Source organism: Electrona antarctica (genome assembly GCF_951216825.1).
Source record: "Electrona antarctica genome assembly, chromosome: 14".
In the NCBI taxonomy this organism is placed as follows: Eukaryota; Metazoa; Chordata; class Actinopteri; order Myctophiformes; family Myctophidae; genus Electrona; species Electrona antarctica.
In genome coordinates this window covers 32,914,626-32,937,929 of record NC_136795.1, presented here as the reverse complement: position 1 = coordinate 32,937,929, position 23,304 = coordinate 32,914,626, and the positions used below count along the sequence as shown (strand labels likewise).

The window sequence follows — 23,304 nt, the reverse complement described above, 5'->3', positions numbered from 1 at the left end:
ATCATTGATTGATTGATTGATTGAAATATTTATTAACAGTTTGCAGAATTACAGTACATTTCATGCACAAACTCAATACAAAGACTGTTAACTGTGAGTGGACGACCCAATTAAGCATTACACTTGTTTACAAGAGGGTCCACCATGTTCAATTCATCATTCAGTCAATCAATCAATCAATCAATCAAACAAACCTAACTGACCCCCTGGGCCTGGCTCGTTACTACTGTCCAAGTTAATATTGGAGTATGTCGCCATCTGCTGTGAAAATAGCGCACTGATCCTCAAACCTAACACATCACGTCATCATACATAACATTGTGCCTTTGGTTAGGTAATTTTACAGTCAGACAAGTAACTATAAATATGAAAATATCTGGTGTTAACAGTCTAATCGAACATAGTAAATCCCAAGAAGCACAATTAAATATTCGTTAATTAAGAGCTCATTTGTGAATGAACGCGTTCTGTTTCGTTTAGGTCTATGCTTAGCTCTCTCTCTAGTCTCTAGCTCTGGTTTCTCTGGTCTTTCGTTCTATGGTCTTCCGCCGCGTCAGTCAATCCAACATGGCAGCGCCCGTTGATGCTGTGATAGCAGTGGAGAAGGAAAGCATGGAAGCTGGGCAAATTGTACCAGAATCTTCGAGTGTAGATGTGAAACGCCCTCAGTTCGGCACGCGTTTCTTGACAGACCCACGTCAAGTCTTCCAACACAACGCATGGTTTGTAAAAGAGCTCCACAGTAAGACAGATGTTGCTGATGTGGATATATTTAGGCTATCATGGATCATGCTATTTATGTCTATCAGTGATAGCAGATATACATTTCATTAAGATAAACTTTGACGTTATTTATTATTACATTTTGGAACCAAATAGGCCTACTTGTTTGGCATGGTTTTTCAATAATACGTTTATGGCAACATGTTTGAGAGTTCATTGTTGCACAAACAGCTAAGTTGCTGTTTCCCATCCAGTCCCTTTTTACCAGCAGGTAATAACTTAGCCGCAATTTGCAACTCTAGATTTTTTTATAATGGGATGAATCTAGAGTTGCAATACCCTCCATTGACTCCCCACTCATCATTTTGCGTTTGCGATCTGCTTGTCTTAAACAACGTTAAAATCACCAACATTGCAGCTGTAGTCCAAGCTTGAATTATTCTCTTTCAATCTGCAAAGCTTGTTTTTCATAAAAATCCCCCGTAGACATGTTATGAGCTACTTTCTGTCAAGAAGAAGAAATGTTGGAGTTTGGAAGCGCTCGTTTTTATTAAGGGGTCGCGCTGCTGCCTCCTGCATTATGTGCAAATGCGAAACAGATGCATGCAGGGACGTTCAGTGACTTACGACGAGCGCTTCCAAACTCCAGCACTTAGAAAAAGAATCACTTGCACAGAATTTCTTGACAGAAAGTAGCTCATAACATGTCTACGGGGGATTTTTATGAAAAACAAGCTTTGCAGATTGAAAGAGAACAATTCAAGCTTGGACTACAGCTGCAATGTTGGTGAGTTTAACGTCGTTTAAGACCAGCAGATCGCAAACGCAAAATGATGAGTGGGGAGTCAATGGAGGGTATTGCAACTCTAGATTCATCCCATTATAAAAAAATCTAGAGTTGCAAATTGCGGCTAGTAATAACTGCTGAATTCTCTATCTACAGGGACAATGTGGAATGGACAGATGAACAAGAGGCAGCTGCTAAGAAGAAGGTTCTAGAGAACAGTCACCCACTTCCTGCAGAGAAACAAGGTTGTGTTTTGGTAGTTCAGAGCTTAGAATATATACTCTAGGTTCAGAGTCATGGCTAGCCCGTCTCCGGACCCCCCGGGTTGAGCTCCTTTGGACCCCTAACCCGTAGGGTCCGGTATCACCGGCTTCAAGCGACATGGGATGCAATCTGATTTACCCTGATTTACCCCTGTGCTGCGGTGTGGGTGTCACGCTGACATATTCCAAAAGAAGCATATGAACGCTATAGGAGACAACGCACCTTCTGACCCCCCCCCCGCGAACGGCTCAGAAGCCGTTAAGTATTTTTAATGTTTGTACGACCGTTTTGGCAGCTCTGAAATTCTCTCTTCGGTCCCTCCTTGTTGACATCTCGGTTGGCTAGCTGCGCCTACGAGGCGCGTAGGGAGGCGCAGCTAGCCAACCGAGATGCTGGAGGCGGTACAATGGGATGTCAACAAGAGAGAATTTCAGAGCTGCCAAAACGGTCGTACAAACATTAAAAATACTTAACGGCTTCTGAGCCGTTCGCGGGGGGGGTCAGAAGGTTCGTTGTCTCCTATAGCGTTCATATGCTTCTTTTGGAATATGTCAGCGTGACACCCACACCGCAGCACAGGGGTAAGTCAGGGTAAATCAGATTGCATCCCATGTCGCTTGAAGTCGATGATAAGGAACCCTACGTAAAGTCATCAAAATGTCAGAAACTTTAACGTAGGGTTCCGAAAGGAGCTAAGTCATGGCCCACAATGACCATTAATATCTCAGTGAGATTGTTCAGGAGTTTAGGAGTCAAGCACCAAGTTGTACTGTCTGTGATGATCAGTATAAATTGGGTAGAACTAGAAGCTAGGGATGTCCCGATCACGATTTATTTTTCCTCACATCCGATTCCGATCATTTGATTTTGAGTATCTGACGATACCAAGCCGATATTTATATATTTTTATAGAACACGTTATAGAATCACAATAGTACAATATCCAAAATCACAGACAATATACAGTCTAATATTATGATGTTGATACATGTCCCGATCAAGTTTTTTTTACTCCCGATCCGATTCCGATCATTTCAAAATGATATGATCGGCCCCAATTTCCGACCATGTGATCGGATCCGGACAACCCTAGGTAGAACCCTAGCCCTAGAATGTCTGATGTTACATATATTTCATATATTCCACAAAACACAGCCATCTGTTTACGGTTCGCTGCGTGCCATAAATGTGATCGGTGCTCCGTGTGTAACTGTGTACTCGCCCATTCAATAATTCCTAAGACTTGGAGTCAGATATAGTCCTCTAGTTTCATATCCATGTCAAATTGACCAGGGAAGCACAAATGTTTTGGGCACACAATTGGCAGGTGGTGTGATTAATTACCCAGCACCATTTATGACATGCCCAGAGTAGGGATGCTGCTGTGGTCCATGTAGTTAAATAGTATTAGGATACTCAACGCATGTTATTGCTATGGGGTTGGTTCATATGAGGAAATAGTTTTGTCTCAAATTCAAACTGGCTTACTTTCTTACTTTTACAGAAGAATATGACTCCCGGGCAAATGAGTACTGGAATGACTTTTATACACTCCATGAACATCGCTTCTTCAAAGACCGTCACTGGCTCTTCACTGAGTTCCCAGAGCTGGCCCCAAAGTGTTGTCTCAACCATGAAGCCCATCCTGAAGTCTCCATTGACGATCACCAGGACCAAAGAAAAGGAGAGGAGGTCACTTCTCTGTCTCCAAATGCTGGTGAATTCCCAGGCTCCTCTGCGACATACCGCATTCTGGAGGTTAGAACATTGTTTATTGCAGATCTCTTAAACAAGGCACAGTGATCATTAGTTATACAAACATGGTGAACTGTACACATTGATGGTAAAAAACTCTTGAATGGCAAGCTGTGCCACAGTGTTGCTCAAGTTAAGATTACTGATCTATTATTGTGAAAATGACAGACAATTGGTACATTGTTTGTTATACTGTGCAACAGGTTGTGTTGTAATAAGCATTAATACTTCCCAAATTGATGTTCATCGGGCAGGTTGGCTGTGGCGTGGGCAACACAGTTTTTCCGATTTTGAAGACTAACAAGTGAGTATGTCAGTATGAAGAGAATAACAGGACATAATGCGTTCAGCCCTGTCTTGTGTGTTTGTGTATTGACCTGTGCTTTCCTCGAACTGCTTACTCTGCAAACTGTTAATACAATTTTCAATCAATAATACCAACAATGCGAAGGAGGAGGTTCTAAAGAAAGATAATAGCTTGGCGCAGCTCATTTAATAAAAACAAGAAATCAAAGTGAACTCTTGTGATTGTGAACTTTCAACACTGTGTGTGTCTGTCTGCAGCTAATCGTGCATACTACTAGGCTGAGTAGTATTTCTTGTGCCCCGCACCACAGACAGTAGGCCAATATTGTATTCAATTCTTGAATATTTATCAAAAAGGTTGACGAATATATAATTTGTCTATTATCGCAATGTCATTTTCTTTCCAGGCTATGGGATGTGTACTAGAAATAGCCAATCACACATAAACTATGCAAGTTTTGAGTCGACATTAAATTAACACCAAAAACACATTTATAAACTTGACAATATACTCTCAAACCCCCAAATTTCAAGAGTTTTATTGAGTCCGTTTTTAACCCCATTTACAGGGTGTAGAGCTCCTCAGCAAAGGTATGCAACATAATTAATATACCCTAATACAGTGCCATATGGCCCATATCTCTTGAAATCACAGTTGCTGCACGAGCATGTGCTGTATTTGTGTGCATGTGCTCATTGTGACAACCTGGGAGAAGAACAGTAAAAATGACAACTGGTAATCACATGCCGTGCTATGGTTTCACAGCTGTAGGTAGACATGTAAATGCATACATCGCTATTATTAGCGCATATCACCTGATAGGGATTTGCGCTCGACTGACACACCTTTCTAGTTAAAATTATACTCGCAGAATTTCAGTGATTGAGTAGCATGTGTCTTATGATTGTCTTTCGCAGTGACCCGGGACTCTTTGTTTACTGCTGTGATTTTTCCAGCACTGCTGTGGAGCTAGTTAAGGTAAGTTAACGGAAGTGGGGAGGGTGATGTGGCGATAAATGATCAGAATAATCTTGGGTGAAATGATAAATGAACATAGCCTTTTTGTCACTAGAGTAATACGGAGTATGACCCTGGGCGCTGCCATGCCTTTGTTCATGACATGAGTGATGTGGAAGCCTATTACCCTGTCCCTGATGGAAGCCTGGATGTTGTGGTACTAATCTTTGTGATGTCAGCCTTGCATCCTGACAAGTAAGTGCACTCTCTCTCTCTTCTCCTTTTTGTGTCATTGAATGTAGTGCTGATATTTTCAAACCTTCTCCATCTCAGAATGCAGGCATCAATTAACGGATTAGCTCGGCTGCTGAAGCCAGGGGGAGTGTTGATGCTCAGGGACTATGGACGCTATGACATGGCACAGCTGCGCTTCAAGAAAGGTTACAGAAATACATATCCAATGCCTCAAATGAAACATTTGGTTTAGAGGTCTCAATTTTGTTGTATATTAGTCTGATGGTGTTTTTTTGTCTTTTACTTTTCTGTCTTTTAGGGAGATGTTTGTCAGAAAACTTTTATGTCCGTGGTGATGGAACACGAGTCTATTTCTTTACTCAAGGTAAAAAATAAAATTAAGTTAGCGACTTGTCACATGTGTACATGTCCATGTCGCAAGGATGTTTTTATAATAAAAAAAATGTGTTTTATTTCCAGATGAGCTCCATGACATGTTCACTGATGCAGGGCTTGAGAAAGTACAGAATCTTGTAGACAGGAGGCTACAGGTGAACAGAGGCAAACAGATAACCATGTACAGGGTTTGGATCCAATGCAAGTACCGCAAGGCTCACACTGAGCAACCTTAAACACCTGAAGAGGACTTGGGTGCTTTACCACCTCAACTACAATAAAAGCTGGGAGTGGATCTCATGGTGGTGCTGTCCATTATGAGTCAAGAGAGTTGCCACAGGGATTGTCACCAAGAATTGAAGAATGGCTTTGGTATGGTACTGGTCTTAAAACTCAGTCGCTCAAATGTTGATGGATGTGGTTTATGGCCAGTGTCCTAGCCCACTCAAAATGGAAAAGGACTAAGCTCACAGAAATGTTTATGATCAACCAACTGATATTTCTAATGACCTTTTTTAAACTTTTAATTTAAATGTGTTTTTTAAGATGTCTCCATTTTGGCTTATGTTGAAAATGAATAATAAAAAACAGCAATTGCAAGTCTGCTCCATTGTTTGCAACTTTGCATACTTGTAAGGTAGGCCTACAGTCACAATTGTGGCATAGTACACAGATCAGAGGAAAGACATTTTAACCCATTTAGGACTGGCCTATTCTAAAAACGCTGTCTAATTCCTGATCTAAGTTTTATTTTATATGCCTTGGCTGAAGCCTGATCAAATAGTCAAAGCACATTCACTCGTCAGTGGAGAGACACCATGCAGGATTGAACGCTACTATACTGTGTCTTGTGCACTGCTGTCCCAGTCACGATATTTGACCAAAAAAATGTAACACCCCATAATACACAGCACATATTTTGTTTCATATCTTTTGCTTTAGGCTTTAATATGAGCATCTGTGGGCATGTAATAATGTCATTCTTCTTTCAGGGTGATGTCACAATTTGCCACTTGCCAGTATGTAGACTCATGGTATTACATTGACTGCAGATAAATAAAATGGTCACTTTATAATATGGGGGGGTTGGGGGCGTTGTTGACTTGAATTATATGCTTGAATTGTAATTGGCCCATACAAGATATTTGGGGGCAGGCGTGGACTGAATGAAGGTGAGGAGCCAAATACTTGAACTTGAACAATCTCACGAGAAAATATGAGATTTACTGATTATTGTTTACATTGCAAAAACATGAGAACCGAACCGAATCGATCCGGATTAAACTGAAATGATTATAACAACAGAACTTCCGTAGCAGAATTATTTTTCCTGGGGCGAGGAGGGCGACTGGAACCGAACTTTGTTTTTGATCGAGCACAAAACCGGACCCGAATCCATCATCTCACAAGACACCACGGGAGAAAGAAAGATAGGAGTCGCTTAAAAAAATAAAGTCAATCTATGCCAAATTACAACGGCTAACTAGATGGTTGGTGGCCATTGTGTGGCACAACAGCCGACATTAGGGACGCTATGGTCTTCCATTAAAGGAGTGTGATCATGGGGATACCCGCATGAGGAGTGCAGAAAGGCGGGTTATAGGGATACCCCAGGTTCTACTCCGCGGGCCTCGGAAGGGAAATCCTCCATCGTGTGACTGTGCAGCGCTGTGCTCCTCGGATCCGGCTCTGCAGCGGTGACGATCGGCAGGCAAGAGGCGTGGACGTGAACGCGGCCTCGCTGCCTGGGACGGGGAGTGTCTGCTTTAGCAAAGCGGAGACAACGGGGACTGTTATTTTTTTCCGAGGGGCAAATACTAGCCCTCGGGAGGACCGTGGAAGAGATTGTATTATTACAGTAAGTAGTTGACGGGCTATCCGATAAAATGCCAGCGTTGATAACTTGGCTACAAGCACTTCACCCCAGACGCAGTGTCTTTTGACAACACTGGATCGAAGAGATGCTTTTGATATTATACACCGTTAGCAACTAGCGGTAACGTTAATGATGGCTGGATCTCCTGGCTGTCTAGTGAAATCGTTGCTTTCTGTGAACCGTGTGAAATGTCATACTTTCTATTGACCACCTTTCGTGAACTGACCCTGTATGGTTAACTGACCAGACATGATTAACCTTTAACTGAATGAGTTAACGTAACTTTAGGACGCTAATCAACCTGCTAGCAGTCGTTAGCCACAGTACTGGAATGCTAATTGTTGTTGGCTAACATTGACAAGCTGGTTGGCAGATTTCCACTAGCTTAGCTAACCCAGCTCGTCAGTTTGTTTGCAGATAATTGACAGAGGATGTTGTTGGTGGCTAGAGCCACCACCATGCCCAATGCTGTTTTGAGAAAACGGCGATAACGAAAAATCATCATGAATCTCTAAATGTTCTGTAACTCTATAATGGCACATTTGTGGCTTTAAAAGACATGTCTGGCATCAGTCACTAGTCAGGCTTGGGTGTGTAAGCTCTGATCAGGCTATAACGACAGACAGGCACTTTAACGTACTTATAGGCTATATATATATATATATATATATATATATATATATATATATATATATATATATATATATATATATATATACATACATACACATATATATATATTTGTGTGTGTGTGTTTGACAATTCCATAATAGTGACTTATAACTAGCGCCATAATGGTAGAGCATCAGATGATGATGATGCTACAATTTTGCCAGGCATTGAAGAATTCTGCCTGCATCTATGATAAGAAAAGCAATATACTGGCTAAAACTTTATACCGATTTTATGTTTACACTGCTGTGAGTGCTTTTGTGAACAGTCCTTTATTGGCCATGTATAATATTGGGGAAACATTTTGCAGGACTATGGATGAGGAATTTTCCACATCCATATAGCAAAAACCAAACATGACTCACTCATCACAACCAGTAGTACATACTACTACATTTGAAGCAGTGATCTGTCACTCCCACTTAAATATTGCAGATGCCACAACATTTAATCTTCTCTCTTTTGTATCTGTAGCCTAGTAGCCATGATGGAAGAACTGCATAGCCTGGACCCCCGGCGGCAGGAGCTGTTGGAGGCTCGCTTCACTGGGGTTGGCGTGGCCAAGGTTTGTGTTACACTTGTTGTTGTGGAAGCGAAGGACCTTCCTCCTATCAAAGAACTTGTCGCCACTGAGTCGACTCTCCTGATCACAGATTTTCTTTTGTGTCTGGCACTGTCTGCCTTCCTCTCTTTGTCTTCGCCTCAGTGTTATTTTGCTGCTTGGTCTGCCACATGCAATACCCCACTCCTGTTCTCTCTCTCCGTCTCTGTCTCTGGAGAAGGTTGAGCTGTGTCTGTGTTTTTGGCTGGTATGGCATGGGTATCATCTCTTCTTGGCTCATGATGTAGTGGCTGCATATGCAAGTGGCGATGCCTGCCAAAAGGCCACAGACAGACGGTACCAAATTGGGAGGAAGAGGGAAGGCCAGGGCAGGAATGTAGAAATGGTCCTTGTCCTTGACCAGGTGCAGGTGGCACTATTATATTTGTCTTTTACATCTCTAGTCTAGTACAGGGATGACAGAGCTTCCTTTTATGGAAGGTGATCTTGGAACAGTGAGGAAGCGAGAGTCTGTGCCAGGAGTGGGCCCTGTGCCAGCCATAGGCAGAGCTGAGCCAGAGCATGGCATGGCTGCTGCCGCAGAGAAAATGGCGGATTTCACTATAAGGCATCGTGCCACAGCCACCCTTCTATGACAAGGGATGCAGTGTAGAGAGAAAAGTGTATTAGCGGCAGAGCGAGGTATGGGTTAGTGATCTAAAAGCCCCAGGATACCATAGAGCAACGCTGTTATTCCCCTTGACCTTGAACAGCCCAAAGGCTCTGCTGCTCTCTTTTCAGTCACTAGAGTTTGCATAAAAGTAGAGAGAAAGGAGGGAATTGATATCCTGTGAGGACAAAGAACTAGCTCACCTACAGTAAGTTGGTGGAATTTGCAGGTCCTGCTCAGAGTATTGGCAAACGTGTTTCCTTTTGAATACGACTGATCAAAGACCCTACGAATGTGATCAGTTAAAGAACAACCTGTCTGTCTTTCTTGGCTCGGGCAAAGCATCTTTCATTAGCTCTCTCCAGAGAGAAAAGAACAGTGAGACAATGGTGAAAGGGAACAAAATGGATGACATTATCTAAAGGTGACAGCCAGGGGGATGAATATACCCCCACCAGCATGCCTGATGTTCGGCCATTTTGGGATGGTTCAACGAGAGCGCTCTAGTGTGCTCTGAATGACTAAGTGCGTTTCCCTGACGGGACAGAGCCCACTGAATTCTGATGTAATTCATTTGACTGACAGCCAGGCATCACCTAAGGAACTGACCTTAGAACCGATTTATAGTTGTAGATGCATTGTGCCGCTGATGGTGTAAATAAACGAACCTCCTCCACTCTAACTCAAATTTCTCACTTTTCTGATTGCTCTCTCAAATTAGGTTGAAATGCACTGCATGTTCAAATGCCCACGAGGTACAATTTAGTGTAAAACCTGAAAGTTAAAGTTGGTTGTGGTTTGTAAATTCAACATTAAAACTCAACTGCCTCCTCGACCACGGTTCAAGGATGCCAATGCTCACATTTACTGCCCAATGTACTCACCCGCATCTACTGCTCAATGGTTGATGTCCACCACACACTTATAACATACTTTTGTATGAGTCTAGTCTATACATAGGTTTTGCCTTTATGTATTTTCTAATTGCTCTGTTTTTGTGTGTTGCTTTTTTCCTTTTTCCTTTTCCTTTTTGGTCTTTAACAGGGTTCAGGGCAGAATGAGTCATCTAATCAGAGTCTATGCAGCGTGGGCTCTCTGAGTGACAGAGAACTGGAGGTCAGTCGATGGTCTGCCGCTTCCCGGAAGTTTCGATTTCACAATGCATATATTGTGACTTTGACTAGAAATGTGCTAATATAAATGAATGCATTATCTCTTCACTTTGTCGTCTTATTGTGCATTCAGTGGAGTCGGTTAATTTATTCACCGTTGATGTTCTTAACAGACTCCAGAGAAAAAAGCTAATGACCAGAGAGCAAGAAAACGGAAAGTTGACCCCTTTGACGGAAGCCAAGGTGATTTAGACCATTCCTCCACTGACAGGTTTTCATCATGTAAAAGCCAAACCCTTCCTCACTCCCTATCTCTGTATTCCAGGCAAAGCAGGAGCGAGGGGACTCAAGATTAGCGATTATTTTGAGGTGAGTTGCAACAGATTCAATGTATGTGCTTATTTGTCCGTTCAGCGTCGTTGAAGCTCTTTTGAACGTTTGCTTCAGACTTTGGCACGTAACATTCCATTCTTTCGTCCTAACAAAAACACAGTATGTCCTCCTTTTAGTTTTAACTCTAGTTTTTAGTCTTTCCATTAAAAGTGCTTTTCACCCTCTCTTCCTGTGTCATTGGTCTGATCTGTCAGTTTGCGGGAGGTAGTGGTCCTGGTACCAGTCCTGCCAGGGGGATCCCTCCAGTGGTTCGCTCTTCCCCACAACATTCCCTCTCCAACCCACCTGTCACGGTGAGCATGCTTGGCTTCCTTGTTTTCTGTCTCGCTTTTGTTGTTTGTTCTATTTATACCTCACAACACACTACTTCGCACCCGTCTACACTACTGCGCACCCGTCCACTACTGCGCACCCGTCCGACTTTATGAGATTAGGTGCATGTCATAAAGTGTCATTAAGTTATTTTGTTTTTTTGCAGGTGCAGCAGGGAAGCCCCTCTTCTATAAGCTCGGTCAACACGGAGCACTCATTGTGCTCTTTGAAGCCCACCTTGCTCCATTTTCTACACAAAGGCACACAGGTACATCACACCCTATACTAGTATTTATTTCTAGCAGTGTGTCTGTCTTAAAACCTGAAAAACAGTTATAGGCTCTATGGAGAAGTGTAGCAGAAGGTGGCATACCCATTTCCTGTTCCGGATAATGACGATTGACATCACACTGCATTCACATGTTGACTAATTTAGACTTCTGTGCAATATCCGTCACACTTAAAAGGATCGCTGGCTAATAAGACTTGTATGCCTTAAAACATTATACTTGCCCTCTATAACTAAAATCAGAAATGAAAAACACCTTAAATATTTTATTTGTCCTAGAAATAGTATGTTTTTCACTGAATAGGAGCCGCTCCTGTCGCAAGTTGATGATGTCATATGTCCATGTGTGGTCCAGCCTATGGAATGCATGTGCTAATAAAAAAAACGACTTAATATGTCCTACGGTTAATATGAGCATCAAAGCAATATTTTAAATACTTTTTATTAACACATTTTATTAGCACAATCCATAGGGCTGGACCACACATGGGCAAATGACATCATCAACCTGTGACAGGAGTTTTTCCTATTGAGTGAAAGATTAACTTTCTAAGATAAATAAAATATTGAAGGTGTTTTTAATTAAAGAGTGATGTATTTAAACTGAAAAACAAGCACATTCCAGTGTGGATGGAATGTGTCATAATTTGCAAGCAGTGCTTTGGCATCGGCATCGTTCTGAAACCTAACTCTACGGCTAACTACAACCACTAAGACTTCAATTCAAACGTCACCATAAATCCAATATGATATGATTTAGCATTAACAAAAATAAATAAAAATAACGACATCACAAAACACCAGCCACTAGATCACTCAGACCTCAATAACGTATTTAATAAAATGCATCACCATATATGTTTCCAAAGGCACAAAGAGATTACATAAGACAATCAACGATCACTTTCTTGATAAAGAGTGGCTCCAATCAACACCATTCAAAACAAGGACTTTATGTTTATGATAATGATGAAGAAGGTGGGCATGTGCTAATGCCCTCTCGCAAGTTGCATTATTGCCTGCTATGTACGTTGAACAATTAAGTTACCTGATTAAGTCGAACCAAAACGTTCCTCCATAAGTCAACATTTGTAAGTTAAGACAGTTTGTGGGACCACTCCCGTTTTATTCAATTATTGTGGAGAAAAAAAGATTTGTGTGAGAATCGTCAGTCATGCAGCCCTACTGCCGAATCAATCAAACTAAGCTATAGGAAATTTAACCGGAACAAGAAACGGGTATGCCATGAAACCTGGGACTACAGTTATGCACAGACCATATTGATACTTGATTGTATCTGTACTGTATATAAAGCTTTAGCCTTGTGTAATCTAAAGTTTGATCCAATCTTTTTCTGCTTTGATTTCACTGCTGCCCTTCCCCTGCCTCTCTTCTGTACCCTATAGTCCGACCTTACCATGGAGAAATTAACAGCATTGGAGAACAACAAAAACTCTGACTTGGAGAAGAAAGAGGGCCGAATAGATGACTTACTGCGGGTACTGATGGCGTTAATAGACGCCATAATTATTCTCTTCCCCTTGGGACTAACAAGTCTTTTTGTTTCCGCCAAAGCATGGTAGTTTTCATGTTGGATTTTTATATCGGCATACCTGCTGGTTTGTAATCCACATTTGTACTTGTATGTTTTGCTTCAGGCAAATTGTGATCTGCGAAGACAGATTGATGAACAGCAGCGGATGCTGGAGCGATACAAGGAACGCTTAAACAAATGTGTGGCTATGTCCAAGAAGCTGCTGATTGAGAAAGTATGTTGTTGCAATAATAATAATAATAATAATATAACATTTAAAACGATCAGTTTAAAGAGAAGGGATTTTTTTGTAACTTTTAAGACAAATATATGCATGGGATTTGACACATTTTATTTATTTACCCTCAGTCCAAGCAGGAGAAGATGGCGTGTCGGGATAAGAGCATGCAGGATCGACTGCGACTTGGTCACTTCACCACAGTAAGACATGGGGCGTCTTTCACAGAGCAGTGGACGGATGGATATGCCTTTCAGAATCTCATCAAGTGAGCATCCGTGTTTTATGTCATGCTTCAACTCCAGTCACAACATTGTATTTTAACTTTCCTCCGCTCTGTCCATTTCTGTTTACCAACAGAAATTCCCTTTTTATTTCCTCTGTGACTTGTTAGCAACTTGAACTAAACTAGAAGACTCCCCCCTCCTCACCTCTCTGTTTGTGCATTTCCAGGCAACAAGAAAGGATAAACTCCCAGCGAGAGGACATTGAGAGGCAGAGGAAGCTGTTGGCCAAGCGCAAGCCACCGTCCATGGCTCAGACGCCGCCTCCAAGCCTAGAGCAAAACAAGCGCAAGAGCAAGACCAATGGAGCAGAGAGCGAAGTGTATGCATTCATATTATTTCCTTGATGTTGGGTGTCTTTCTTTCCTCTCCTCTCTCTTTCTCTCACACACTGTTTCTGTGTGCCCTCACAGGTTGACACAGGCAGAGTATCACGAGCAAGAAGAGATTTTCAAGCTAAGACTGTGTCATCTTAAGAAGGTAATGCTTTCATTATCCATATAATATAATATAATCAGTCCAAGTAGGGCAGTTCCCACAAGCAAATATTGTTTATTTTGGCTCTGATCGTGTGTATCTAATCAACCATCAATTTTGGTTTTGGCATTAGTTTAACTCTGTCTTTTGTCCATCTATCAACAATGTGTTCTCCAGGAGGAGGCAGAGATCCAGGCAGAGTTGGAGAGGTTGGAGCGAGTGCGAAACCTCCACATTCGTGAGCTGAAGAGGATCCACAATGAAGATAATTCCCAGTGCGTGCCCTTCTTACCATCACAACACTCCTACAGTATTGTATGCTGGAGAGTTCATGGGTTCTCATGACTACACTGTTTTGATTTCTACACAGATTCAAAGACCACCCTACGCTTAATGACCGCTACCTGCTGCTCTATTTACTTGGACGGGGAGGTTTCAGTGAAGTTTACAAGGTATGTTGCGCAGAGCCCCCTCAAGGTTCCAGGGGGGTCCCCAACAAAATGACTTAACATAACATAAAAATCTGTTTTTACCACTTATACCATATTTTATGGTTTGGTCATTCATAAATAGCTAAGCTACGAGCTCACAGTGCTTCATGTTGAGTTGTGACTTGTACATCGGTTATCTTTGAATGTTTTTGAGAAATCTTAAAAAATTGTGAAACCTTTTATTCTTGCAGCCAAATGTGTATCAGTTTTGGATACAATAAATGTTCATGGGAGCATTAATCAGATTCCAGACTTTGTTTCCGTTTTAATGATGTTATCATAATATTTAAATATCTGTTTATTTATGCATGTGCACACACACACACACAGCCTGCATTCCATGATTTCCGCAAAATGGGAAACATGGGCTCCTTTCAACATAAATATTTAGAATTAAATGGTCGTGCCAAATTTTAAGAGTAGTACAAAACCAAAAGTTTACTTTAATCTCTGTATGGGAAATATAAGATGAATGAACCTAGAACTTTGAAATCACATGTATTTCTTAACTTGGAAGTGATGCTCTCTTTCCAGGCCTTTGACCTAACGGAGCAAAGGTACGCTGCAGTAAAGATCCATCAATTAAACAAGAACTGGAGGGATGAGAAGAAGGAAAACTACCACAAGTGAGTTTTTCTTTGTGCAAAACCCTTCTGGGTTAAGTGAATTCTCTCTCTTTTTGTTTTTTAAACCATCAGCTTGAGCAAAATGTGTGCCATTTTCTCTTTGTTTCAGACACGCATGCCGGGAATATAGAATACATAAAGAGTTGGACCACCCACGGATAGTCAAACTCTATGACTACTTTTCACTTGACACTGACTCGTAAGTCCTTTCTCTTTTTCCGCTGCATTCATGGGTTCAGGCAGTCGGTGGATAATAATCTGCATATCGTTTTAGTGAACGAGAGCAGTAAGAGAGGCCGGCATAAAATGTCATTGGGCTGATGTAGAAGGGAAAAAATGGAGATGCAGCTAACGCCAGGGCTCCACCGGACGCGTTGCGTCTCCGTCGCGTGCGTCAAAAAACGCACCGGTTCAATTTTAATGCACGCGTCGCGTCTCCGTCAACGCAACGCAACGCGGGCAGTGGAGCCACCCTTCATTGATTAAAAAGGGAACATTCCCTGACGGTGACGGAGACGTGACGCTGACGCGCCCGGTGGAGCCCTGGCGTAACGGTACAAACCAGGAAATTATCAATACTGTATCAACAATATAGTACACAGTAAAATATGCTGTACCAGTATACTGAGAAAAAATGACCAATCTATAATGAAAGGCTAATGATCTTAGTGAAATAACACCTGGAAATTTGGAATTATATAACACCACCTTGAAAAGCTTCTGAAATGGCATGCCTGCCATTGTCTTTGTTTGTTTTTCCTGTGCTGTCCAGAAGGTGGTATCTGTCTGCTGTCTACCATTTTCCTGAATCCCTTGTGAATGCATTTTTCTTCTTCCTTTGGAAACATGTACCTGCTCATTACAGTGAAAAGTTATTTCGGGTGGAAGCCAGCTTGCAGATCTTATTCCACAAGCATAGAATGTGACTTGTCTGTTTTAAGCTAGCTGCGGTGAGCACTGCTGACTCCTGAGTTTTTCCTCCCTGGTTTTGGAGCAGGTTCTGCACAGTTCTAGAGTACTGCGAGGGCAACGATCTGGACTTCTACCTGAAGCAACACAAACTGATGTCGGAGAAGGAAGGCCGCTCCATCATCATGCAGATTGTGAACGCCCTAAAGTACCTCAACGAGATCAGACCGCCCATTATCCACTATGACCTTAAACCTGGTGGGTGCCTGCATGCACCAGAACACAACTATTTTTGAGTTGTGCCCTAGGTCTACCTTCCTGTTCATTATTAATACCATGTGATCAGTGATGGTTTGTTTCAAATATTGCTTTTTGAGCTATTTTAAATGTAACGGTTACATGCAATGACTGTTGTGTTAGTCCCCGCCCACTTTATACATTGCTGGAGTGGATCTGGAAAACATTTCACTTTGTTTGGAGTATGCTGCAGGCTTAATTCTCAAACATACCTTCAGGGTATATGCATATAGTTCATATATGTATACATGTACCCCCCACACACAAGCTTGAATCAATGATACTTGATGGTTTTTATGTGACAAATGTCACATTTGAGCAAGTTTTTGTGCAAAACTAATGCTTGAAATGGCTTCAGCATCATGAAAACCCCCTAGTTTGATATGTCACATGCTACTTAAAGCATAAGGAAATTTAAAAAATATTGCCTTATAATAGGATGTCAATGGTGGCCATACTGTACAGGCCGTTTTCAACACTTTCCCCTCAGACAATTCCAGGCAACTTTTTTTCTGTTATTCAGGATATATTGAAGATGCAAAATCAGCTGAGTTTGGTTTTTTTGCAATTAGATTGAGGTCAAATTACATTATTACTGGACTAATTCCCATCCTCTTCAGGTAATATCCTCCTGGTAAACGGCACAGCCTGTGGGGAGATAAAGCTCACAGACTTTGGCCTGTCAAAGATAATGGACGATGACAGCTACAACTCTGTGGATGGTATGGAGCTTACGTCGCAAGGTGCAGGGACCTACTGGTGAGCTTCATTGTACATAAACTCTGCTCATTTTGATTTGTTTGATTGATTTGTTTGATTTGCTATCTTCATGTTAACCACTTCAACCTCGGCATCCCAAAATTGGGGTACAAGACCAGCCTACTTGGGTTAGGTATATTTATACATAAATTATACCTATAAATTATATTTATAGGTATATTTTAAGAGTTTAATCCTTGACGGGCAGACCATTCAATTTGAAAAATAAAATGACAAATATCGCCCCCAAAAATCGGACCATTATAAAAACAAACAACGATTGGACTTATCCGCAGATTGCCAATATATTTGCCATATCGTCCAACCTTACCGCCTATCCGACCGACTCGCTGCTGGCACTCCCTCGGGTCCTCTGCGATACACACACCAAGTTTGTAGTCGCTAGGTCTCGATATATGTGTAGAACAGACACTCACACAGATATTTGCGTTATTTATGATTGGATGTCATTATAGGCAAAAATAGGTTGGATGTCATTATAAGCCAAAACATTTACTGAAAACCTAAAATAGCACATTTTTAAGTGGTTAATTTTGTTCCCTGTGACTTTCAGGTACCTGCCCCCAGAGTGTTTTGTCGTTGGGAAGGAGCCTCCCAAAATTTCCAATAAGGTGGATGTGTGGTCTGTGGGGGTAATTTTCTACCAATGTCTCTATGGCCGCAAGGTAAGAGGGCACTTGGCCTAATTAACTTGGTTTACATTTTTAAAAGGGCACCTTTCTCATAACTGGCAGATGTCTGTGTTTTTGCTGACTGCCGTTTTGTCTCTCTTGCTGTCCAGCCCTTTGGTCATAACCAGTCCCAGCAGGACATCCTGCAGGAAAACACCATACTAAAAGCCACAGAAGTCCAGTATCCCCCCAAACCAGTCATTACACCTGAAGCTAAGGTATTATGATCTCTCTCACTGCCTTCATTGCCATTATAAGCGCAAATGTCTCCTCCAAACGTTTGCTGAGCTTCCCATAATACATTACACTGCACACAGGTGTAGGGTTTGGTAAAAGCCATTATCTTGGTAAAAGCCATTATCAAACCTGTAAAGATAAGTTTGTTTTCTGTATGTTTGCGTGTAGCTAGAAGAAAGTCAGGGCTCGGGTGGGATATTTCCTAATATGATTGGAACTAATCAGGGAACTATAAAAGTATCTCACATCTGTTAGGACAGACTAGTTTGATGCTCAAGTGACTACAAGACATTTGACTTTGTGCCTTTTTTAAACACACGAGCAGGAAAATCATCTGGTTCCTCCTACGTTAAGTCAATTTCAGAATTGCATTGAATATTATGATATAATTGGTGTTCAGGAACTGCTATATATTACTTCCTGCCCAGCACATTAGAAGACAACTATTTAAGAGCAGGGAGATATCGTATACAATACATGTAATTCATATAGTTTCCAGAACCCTGGGAATGTCATGATTCCCAAATCAGCCCCCATCAAACAAAGACACTTGTCCATAATGATTTCACGTCATATTCACATATAATCTCAGTTTATATGGGGACAGAGCCCTCTGTGTTGTCCATCAGACTGCAGATGGACTCTTCAGATATCTTCCCAAATCTTACAAGTGTGTTGCTAGCATAGAGAAAGTTCCATAACAAAGTTAATTTTCTCCTCATTTGCCATTTTAGTATGAACATCTTGGAATGTTTTGTTTTTTTTGTGGCTTTTTGCCTTTATTGATTTTTATAGTTACAACAGGAAATGGGGATAGAGATGGGGGGGGGGGGGGGAGACATGCGGCAAAGGTCGTTGGGATCAGGACTCTAACCTGAGACACGCCGTCAGGATGGATTACTAGCCTGGGTGCCTGGACCGCTCGACTGCAGCCCAGGCCCAGCTTGGAAATATTGTGTTTTTTTTGTTTTTTTTTCAAAGATATTTTTTGCGGCTTACGCCTTTTATTGGTTTTTGAAGGGACAGACAGTAGGCTGACAGGAAACGGGAGAGAGATGGGGGAAGACATGCAGTAAAGGCCGTGTCGGGCTCGGGAGTCGAACCCGCGGCACACTGCGACTGGATTACCAGTCGGGTGCCCAGACGGTTACGCCACCGCCTGGGCCAATATTGTGTTCCTTATGGTGATTGGGTCCAGTATTTAGTTCAGTGACCATGAGGCTAAGGAATGGTTCAGAAGCTGTGTTCATGTGCATGCGCACTGCCATTCACTTCCTTGTTTACAGCCAAACTAAACTGTCTCTTCTCTCTAAATCTATGGTGCTCTCCATGGTTTTGATCAAAACAGCAATGTTCTGTCCTAATTTCTGACATAACCAAGCTTCTTGTTTGGAATATAAACGCTTCTAAAGAGAGATGAGATGGGACAGCGCGAGGTAGTAACAGAAGATTATGCCTCCCGGTTTTGGGGGGTAATGGAAGGAGGGGCTTTTCAGAGTAAAATCTGCCCAATCTGCTTGGCACTATAGAGTCATTATTTTTGAAAGATTCTGGCGCATTCAAGATGTTCATTCTCCCATTGATATGAATAGACTCCAACCTGCGTCTCCTAAAAAGGCGTGTGACCACGTCACGCAGATATGGGAAGTAAATCGGAGATCGTGTGTCTTGCTATTTCCATCTTGGGCGTTACCTAGCGACGGGGACGCTGCTATGCGGTGGATATCAGCGAGACCATTCTGAATCAATAAAAATATAAAAAGACGTCAAAAGACGATCTTGGCACCGAGCGCCATTGGGGGAAAAAAAGACGTCAAAAGACAATCTTGCGGCGGGTGAGTTAATAAACTTTCAAAGATTTGTGTGAGAGATCCCTTCACTGAGGTTGGTTGTGGGATGATTCCGAGGATATTATGCCACAAAGTGATTTCTCCCCACTTTGTGGATGCATGTTATGTAACTTCTACAGGTCTCATTAAACCATTAACAGGGTTGCCATTTTCCCACAGTTGTATTCCTTAAGTCCATGTGCTAACCTCAAAACACATACATATGGCATGTCTGAAAATTTGATTACAAATGGCACACATATTTGTAATTTGTAACAACAGATTTGATTAAATCTCCTGTTCTAATCCTAAACATTTTCTATAAAATAATGGGAGAAGAAGCATGACATGACATTACAAACCTTATCAATGTTTGTGGCCAGAAGAAGTGACATCACTGGGTGTAGGTCACACACTTTATAAATAACTGCTTTGGAGATTGTTTTGCCTTTTATAGAACCTGTAACAGAATTGTGCATAACATATAACAATATATATTTTGTCTTTCTCCATATTGCTAAAGGTACACACATAATACAGAAAATGAATGTAATTGATTTGAGTTAATGGCGTAAGCACACATTTGACTTGATTATTTCATGTTAATTCAAGTTTAATGTATAAAATTGTAGCTGGGGAGAGTGGGAGTCATGTCAAGTTTCATATCATTTCTATTCAATAATTCTTTTTTTTATAAAAATTGTTAATCTTGAAATATTCTCGCCATTATGGAATGAGCCACATATATAGAGTATATTTGGCATATAATAAATGCCATAGTATAGTAGGTATGTACATAGGTTACAAATGTACAGCATATATTCAGATCATGTGTGCATAAAAGTGCAGTCCATCGTATGTACATACATAAGATGGAGAACTGGAGCAGTAAACTGATATAGGACACAGGTCTCTGCAAATAGTCTGTCTGGAGTCTAGCATGCAGGTGAGGTGAGACATAAGGGAACGTAGTCCCCATGGAATATTGTAGTCCACATAAGGAATGTACAATTTTAGGAACAATGAGTGAGGTCTGAGGTGAGCTAAATTGGGCAAATTCGTCAGCTGCTTGACCTCCACCCACTGACAAACAAATTAAATTAAATAAAAACGGAACAATAATAGTAAAGAAAATAATAATGGCGACAAATACATACTTTATGTTAAAACAGCAGGCCAATTGTGACCAGTGAATTCGTCCACACCGTCACTAACCATAATTTAGTATGCCCACTGTAATTGAGTGCATCTACCTGAACTAGCTCGGAGGCTATGCATCATTGAGAGGTTGCCTGCATTACTCTGGTCTCCATTGAATGTATTTACTTCCACCTCTGGCTTCCGCTACAAGTTTGTTCTCTTGCCTCACCTAAGTTTCCCTTTCTGTCTTCTTCTAGGCCTTCATAAGGCGCTGTCTTGTCTACCGTAAGGAGGACCGCATTGACGTACACCAACTGGCCAGTGACCCCTTCCTGATGCCCCACATCCGCAAGTCGGTGGCAGCCTCTATCACCTCGGGCATGGCCTCGGCCTCCACCTCCAGCTCCACCTCCAACAGCAGCGCTTCAAACTGAACCCACACCCCTTAACTGACTGACCTAAGTACTTGTAAGGGCAGGTGGGAGGGTGAGGGAGGGAGGGCAGATACCTGGTCAAGCCCCCCAGCCCCACCCTCACGGAAGCCCAAGAGAAACAGCTGGGACAAGGGCAGGGGGTGGGTGAAGGGTCATTGACTGGGTGAAAGGAGGAATGCCAGTAGCCTTCCATTTCCCCGCCACGTCCACCCACCCAGCTCTCCTGTCCTTCTCTCCCAAGAGGGGGTGGCATTGTTCTGGGGGTCAAAGCCCTAGAAGACTAACCCACAAATCATGGAGTCAGGCGAGGCACTGCTTTGAAAAGTGGGGTTCAGTGTATGGGACATTTCTTCTGCGAAAATAAAGGAAGTATAGAACTGCTTCAGCTTGGCCAGATGGAATAGACTGGTGAAGGCCCTATAACCAGATGCATACACACACACACGCACATACACACACACACACACACATACAGTACACTCATGAAGCATTCTGGTCTAAGGTAGTGTGAACTCCTCAAGTTCAAAGCTTTGGTTTGTTCTCGCACCCCTCAACCCAACCGAGATTACCAGTCGGTGTACTGAACCTAAATATGTATGGCACTTTGTCATCATCCAAAAAACCCAGTTCTGCGTTCCCTTAACCCTACTCAAATTCCAGACCCAGATACTTGTTGACAAGAAGGCAAGAAGCTACCCCCCCTCCCCATATCTCCTTGTCAAGCTCCTGTGACCAAAGCTTATAACTTCCAGTTGGTGGCAGTGTTCCACCTCAGTTTTTATAATGAATGGTTTTAGAGTCGTGTTACTTGATAATGAAGGGGAAGCTGTTGATGAATGATCCCCTTAGCATTTTTTAACTTTTCAATTTAGCCAGTTTTATGGAGGGATATTCCGTTTTTTGTGTTTTTAAAGTTGCCTTTAATTAGAACTGTTATTGTTTTTGATTGGCCCCTTACCATAACACATATTTATTTAGGTATGTTTGAATTTTATTTTTTGGCCAATTAAATGCAAAGGACTGGTTTGCATAGTACTGTTGGGGGAGATTGGGCCTTGTCAGAAAGTTGCTTCAACCATTAAATACTATTTGTTAAAGTTTGTGTTTCATCTTAATTTATATTACATTAACTGTTAGTGGTGTAGTCGACTTCAAAGTCAAGAAAAAGTCTGAAGTGGGACGGGATCGAGTCGGACGGGAGGCGAGACCAGATTTATTTCTTTCTCAGATACAGGTACAGAAAACACTGCAGGAGCAGGCAGGTGTGTCAGCTGCACGCCGTTACTTCAAAAGATAGCTGTCTATAAGTGCCAGACAGCTCTTATTAATGATAATGTGAATGGGCTCCTCATTGGGTATAATAAAATTATTCGTCATCGTAGTGACTCATGACTCGAGTGGACTCGGCGGGGGAAGAGTCCCGAGTCCCTTGGTCCGAGAAGGTCCTGTGTACCGTTCCCCGGAGCGGATCACCCATCCATTCCTGGGACCGCATGGAAGTAGTCTTAAGTTGGGGCCGATTGAAGTGTACTCGGATATGGATCGATGCAATGTTAAAGCATTGAATAGTGAATCCAGTAAGTAGAATGAAGTGTACTCTGGTCTGGTGCGGAAGAATCAAGGCCAATGTGAATCATGGCCAAGCAGCGGCGACCAGGCAATTGTATTTGGGAACAGTTTGAATCAAACAAACTCGGTGTGAATTTGCCCTTAAATGGGACAGTAATTCAGAGATGTGCAACCAAGCCCAGGAGAGGGAAGTACATACAACACAGGTCTCACTGGAATCACAGTTGGGACATTAATCTACTGGTGCTGCTGTGCTCTTGTACCACCTGGGAATCGTACCCCGGTCTCCCGCGTGAAAGCCAACATCTTAACCACTAAAGCCAAGGGCCTATAGCTGTATTACTACTGAGGCCATCAGGCTGTGGCTGTGAGCCACTCTGCTACACTCACCCCCATTTTGACCTACGGGGCAACCCGATCCGGGTCACGGAACCATTGTAACACCTGGGAATCGTACCCGGGACTTCCGCATGGAAAGCCAACATCTTACCACTAAGCGA

The 23,304-nt window shown here is 42.2% G+C and overlaps 1 protein-coding gene across 2 annotated transcripts; it reads left to right on the top strand.

Moving 5' to 3' along the window:
- The first annotated feature begins 372 nt into the window (after positions 1-372).
- On the top strand, positions 373-22,332 carry tlk2 (tousled-like kinase 2). 2 transcript variants are annotated; one of them, XM_079521626.1, is made up of 28 exons: positions 373-722; positions 1,667-1,755; positions 3,279-3,532; positions 3,784-3,833; positions 4,754-4,814; positions 4,909-5,048; positions 5,127-5,233; positions 5,347-5,412; positions 8,454-8,536; positions 10,227-10,298; positions 10,468-10,537; positions 10,620-10,663; positions 10,882-10,980; positions 11,166-11,267; positions 12,695-12,787; positions 12,947-13,057; positions 13,192-13,328; positions 13,514-13,666; positions 13,758-13,824; positions 13,999-14,096; positions 14,192-14,273; positions 14,847-14,938; positions 15,048-15,137; positions 15,936-16,105; positions 16,765-16,903; positions 17,478-17,589; positions 17,706-17,813; positions 21,059-22,332. In XM_079521626.1, exons 1-28 carry the CDS (start codon positions 538-540, stop codon positions 21,233-21,235), a joined length of 3,051 nt encoding a protein of 1,016 aa, XP_079377752.1. In that variant the 5' UTR covers positions 373-537; the 3' UTR covers positions 21,236-22,332. The 2 variants fall into 2 exon arrangements, with proteins under 2 accessions (XP_079377752.1, XP_079377751.1); XM_079521625.1 differs by lacking the exons at positions 373-722; positions 1,667-1,755; positions 3,279-3,532; ... (3 more) ...; positions 5,127-5,233; positions 5,347-5,412 and adding an exon at positions 6,609-7,281 and having other exon boundaries at positions 8,446-8,536.
- Positions 22,333-23,304: the final 972 nt, after the last annotated feature.